Genomic DNA, 5,180 nt, shown 5'->3' on the forward strand with positions numbered 1-5,180 from the left:
GTAAATATCGTTTTTCCTGTTTCGGAATTTTTAAAACGTCATATACTTTATTTCAATGTTGCAGATATTGATTTTGATGACACTAATATTGAAGATATTGACCTTTCCAGTTGTACAAGTTCCATATTTTTATGTTGTACATATAATTTGTAAATTTTAATTTAATAAACCTAATTTCCCCCTTAATTTTACAGTTCCTCAAGGTTAAGTTTCCTAAGGACCTCCAACTGAATTATGTACGAAGTGTAAAGCCGTAATGTGGAAGGAATAAAGGACCAACAAGCATGTGAAGAAAGGACCTACAAAATTCAGTGTATGTTGTGGCGAAGGTACGATTAAACTACCATCCATGCTCGTGACTCCTGAGTATTTGCTGAATTTGTATAATCATCCCAAGAAGGGCCCTGCTTTCAAATATAACATACGCTTATATAATTGTATGTTTGCCTTTATGTTAATGGGTGGAAAAGTAGATTACTCTATCAATTCTGGTAGAGCTCCTTATGTGTATCATCTCAATGGACAAAATCACCACGTGTTTGGCTCTCTAATACTTAATGAGGGAGAGGATCCCAAATTTTGCCAGCTCTATGTCTATGAAACTGAGAATGAGGTACAAAATAGATTAAAATGGTTCAAAGTTGATGATGATCAGGGTGTGAATGTTGATGTTGTTGAAGGTTTAATGCAAATGTTGGACAGTACGAACCAGTTGGTTAAAAAATTTCGTAAAGCCCGTGATCGTTTCAGAAATAACCATGTACAAGATCTTACAATCAGACTCAAAGTTCATCATTTGGAGAGTGGCCATCCAAATAATGGTCCTTTTAATGAAGTGGCGGCTATTATGGTTGGCGACATTGACACAACATGCGGTGAACATGATATTATACTGCAGAAGACCAACAATGATCTTGAACGGATAACCAGTGTTCATCCGAAGCTCATGGCACTACAATACCCTCTTCTCTTTCCACTTGGTGAATATGGATACCACAATGAAATTCCATATGTTGACTCAGAAGAAGAAGAAGAAGAATAATAATAATGAAGGAATACTATGCGTACAAGTTACAAGTCCGAATTCATGAAGGTTTGCTTCATTTTTCATTTAGTTTATTTTGAATTGTAAACTATGTCTCAGCACTTATAAACTCTTAATCAGTTACATAACATATGTAGGTCTGCATGTTCGTTTAGCAGGTAGATTGTATCAACAGTATGTTGTAGATGCTTTCTCATGTGTTGAGCAAGCCCGTTTATGGTGGTTGCGTACTCACCAACAAAATCTATGCAGTGATTTATACAGTAGTGTTGCTAAGAAATTTGTTAATGGTGAGACTACAACATCTAATGTTGGTAAAGGATTTATATTACCTGCTAATTTTCTTGGTTCAAAAAGGTACATGCAGTAAAATTTTCAAGATGCCCTTGCTGTTTGTCGATCCGTTGGACATCCTAATATTTTCCTCACAATGACATGCAACCCACGTTGGGATGAAATATTACAAATGATGAAACACTTACCTGGTTGCTCTCCCCAAGACTCTCCTAATATAATATCACGCGTTTTCCATTTGAAGCTTGAGTAGTTATTGGATGATATTAAAAAGAATAGTTTTTTTGGGACATGTATTGAAGGTATTTTTGTATACCAGACTAAATTAAAAATTCTATTTATTTATTAAATCGTTTGTAGTTTATTTTTAAATTTATTAATTGCAGTGATGTACGTTGTTGAATTTCAAAAAAGAGGTTTGCCTCACATTCATATGCTTATTTGGCTTAATGTTGAATCAAAGAAGGAGTTGACCTCAAATATTGACAATTTTGTATCTGTTGAGCTTCTTGGCCCTGATTCTGATCCTGTTGGATTTGCTGATGTTAAGTCCTTAATGATGCATGGACCCTGTGGTCTTCAGAACCCAAAATCACCCTGTATGAACAAAATGAAATGCACAAAACATTTCCCCAAAAAGTAATATTTCTTTTCTATAGTCATGTATTATTTTTCAATAAATGGAATTATTAATTAATTGTCATGGATTTTGGTGATAGGTACTGCTCTGAGACTTACTTTGATCAGTCTGGGGCGTAAAACTGGGTTTACTGTCTCAAAAGAAAAGTGTGAACTTGACAATGGATGGGTCGTACCTTACAACAGGGACCTGTTGGTTAAATATAAATGCCATATGAACGTCAAGATATACTGTTATGCACAGAGCTTGAAGTATTTATTCAAATATTGTCTAAAAGACCATGATCGTGCCACTATAGAAATCACCTCTCAAAGAGCTGATAAGGGCAGACATGATGAAACTCCCGTTGACGAGATCAATGCTTATTTTAATGGGCGGTATATATGTGTATCTGAAGTGGATTATCGAATTTTTGGTTATCCTATCCATTGTCGGTCTATATCCTTGCTTCATTTATCATTTCATCTTCCCGGAGAGAGGATTTGAACTTTTTCAGAGTCAGAGGTCCTTGCTAAAGTTGTGCGTCATGAGAAGAATAAATACAGCCAGCTTGAAGCATTTTTTCATCTAAATATTAATTATCCCAGAGCCAGAAATTACACTTATGACCAAATTCCGGAACATTGCGTTTGGAATGAGATTAACAGGTTGTGGACTTTACGGAAGAAAGGATGACAAATTGGTCGACTGTTAAATACGCATCATACTGCTTGGGAGCTGTGGTATTTACGTTTGCTACTTTCAAACATACGAGGTCCTCCTTCCTTTGAATCACTGAAGATTGTGAATGATATACAGTACAGGAAAGATGCATGCAAGATTTATGGAATATTAGATGATGATAATGAGTGGCACCTTGTGTTAGAGCAGTGTGCAATTAGTGGATTACCATGTCAGATTAGGCATCTATTTGTTCATATAATAGTTAATTTTCAAGTATCTGACTTGACAATTTTGTGGGAAAAGCATTGGAATAACTTGGTTGACGATCTTAGAATTCAGAGAAGGAACATTGCTGGAAATGAGAATATCGTCTTTTGTGATAGGCAACTGCAGTATTTTTCTCTTGATGGTTAATTTATTTTACATATCCAAATCTTACACAGTTCTATTATTTACAGAGGAAACATTACTGAGTCTTATATATTTTTTCCTTTTAAAGTTATTTTCTGACAATAATTTAACTTGTGAATGTTTCATTTTAACAGAAATTGATAAGTTGTTAAGGTCTATTAGAAAGTCATTGAAATAGTTCAAATAATTACCTCAACCTCCTGTGGACTATCTTCATACTGGAACAAATAATTTGGTTATTGATGAAACCTCATACAACCTCTCTGAAATAAAGGATGAGTTTAATAAACTTTTTACAAATTGCAACCCCGAGCAACTTCAAGTTTTCAATGATGTCATGAACAGTGTGCAAAGTAAGGCTGGCAGGGTTTTCTTTGTTTATGACAGTGATTGTGGCAAGACATTTATATGGAAAACCATAATATATAAATTAAGATCTTATGGCTTAATTGTATTACTGGTTGCTTCTTCAGGCATAGCCGCAACCCTAATGTCGGGCGGATGAACTGCGCATTCACGTTTTAAAATTTCAATTATGATAGATGATTGTTCCTCCTGTGCCATTTCTCATGACTCTGACATAGCGGAACTTATAAAGCATACCAGCCTTATAATATGGGATAAAGCCCCAATGCAACATAGATATGCATTTGAATGTCCTAACCGATCTCTAAGAGACATAATAAGAGTGGTTGATCACAGAAGATATAATATGCCGTTTGGAGGCATTACTGTTGTGCTTGGAGGGTATTTCAGGCAAATACTTCCTGTGATAACACTTGGTTTTTGTGGTGACATTGAATCTGCCTGTATAACAAACTCACCTCTTTGGAAACATTCGAAGATATTGCTGTTGCATCGTAATACGAGGTTAAATCAAGGTCAAACTGAAGAAGAGATTGAAAAACTGAAATGCTTTGCTGATTGGGTGCTTAAAGTTGGTAATGGTCAAATTCCACCACCAAAAGATGTTTTGTTTGATTATGAGGAAGATGACATTATGATTCCCCCTGTATTTTGTGATCCGGAACTAAGTAATTCCATCAGGAATATAATTAAATGGACGTATCCTAATTTTTTGGAAAAACACGGGTTCTCGGACTACTTAAGTGAAAAAGCTATATTAACTCCAACAAATAAAATAGTCAGACATCTTAACTCTCTAATTGTTGACACTATTTTTGGCACTGAGATAACTTATTACAGTGTAGACCGAGCGGAAGATTTCGGTGGCACGACATTTGAGCTTAGTTTTGCCTTTCCTCCTGAATATTTAAATTCCATAAGTATTCCAGGGCTTCCACCACATGAATTGAATTTGAAGGAAGGTGTTGCAGTAATGATAATATAAAATTTAAATTAAACGCTTGGCCTTTGCAACAGGACTAGGTTGATGGTCACCAGATGTTTAACGCAATGTGTGGAATGTGAAGTAATCTGTGGTGCATTTAAAGGCACCAAGCATTTCATCCCTAGAATGGAGCTTCAACCTACAGACACAAAGCTACCTTTCAAGCTTAGTAGAAAGCAAATGCCCTAACATATTTGTTACTCGATGACAATCAACAAGTCGCAGGGTCAGTCTCTCCAAAGAGTTGGTTTGTTCCTGCCAAACCCAGTTTTTACAGATGATCAGTTCTACGTAGCTGTTAGCCGAGTAACATCGCCTGCCGAATTGAAGTTGTTTATCGATGCTAACAATGGTTCATCAACAAATGTTACCAAAAATGTTGTATACCAAGAAGTGTTCTATAATTTACCAAAGGTATAACTGGTTATTTTTCAATTATAATATTTTCTATCAAAATGTACTTGAACAAGCTTTCTAAAATCTAATATTCAAATGTTTAGTAAATTAAATATGATTTATTATGTTATACTGCCAGTCTGAATTTGTAAATTGCATGTCTGTATTATTTCAGATTTTTATTTTCCTCCGTACTGTGAGATGTCTCACCCTTACCAATAAAATAAAGGTTTTATTTTTATTTTTTTAATATTATTTCAGTACATTATATGTTTCCAAGTTTGCCTAATGGAATGCTTTTTCTTACTTAAATACACTAGATTTTTGTACCCCACTCAAATACCTATTCAATTTTTGTTTATTGCAACTAAAAAAGAGTA

The 5,180-nt window shown here is 34.9% G+C and overlaps 2 protein-coding genes across 2 annotated transcripts; both read left to right on the plus strand.

The window, feature by feature from the left end:
- The first annotated feature begins 457 nt into the window (after positions 1–457).
- On the plus strand, positions 458–1,042 carry LOC141719526 (uncharacterized). The gene has a single exon (XM_074521905.1). The coding sequence runs from the start codon at positions 458–460 to the stop codon at positions 1,040–1,042; it is 585 nt and encodes a 194-aa protein (XP_074378006.1).
- A 2,546-nt stretch (positions 1,043–3,588) lies between these two features.
- On the plus strand, positions 3,589–4,404 carry LOC141719527 (uncharacterized). The gene has a single exon (XM_074521906.1). The coding sequence runs from the start codon at positions 3,589–3,591 to the stop codon at positions 4,402–4,404; it is 816 nt and encodes a 271-aa protein (XP_074378007.1).
- The last annotated feature ends 776 nt before the right edge of the window (positions 4,405–5,180 follow it).

The sequence above is a fragment of the Apium graveolens genome, chromosome 4 (genome assembly GCF_009905375.1).
Source record: "Apium graveolens cultivar Ventura chromosome 4, ASM990537v1, whole genome shotgun sequence".
In the NCBI taxonomy this organism is placed as follows: Eukaryota; Viridiplantae; Streptophyta; class Magnoliopsida; order Apiales; family Apiaceae; genus Apium; species Apium graveolens.

Coding starts and splice junctions, on each gene's coding strand:
- LOC141719526 (XM_074521905.1), top strand. CDS start 458: ATGGGTGGAAAAGTAGATTACTCTATCAATTCTGGTAGAGCTCCTTAT.
- LOC141719527 (XM_074521906.1), top strand. CDS start 3,589: ATGATAGATGATTGTTCCTCCTGTGCCATTTCTCATGACTCTGACATA.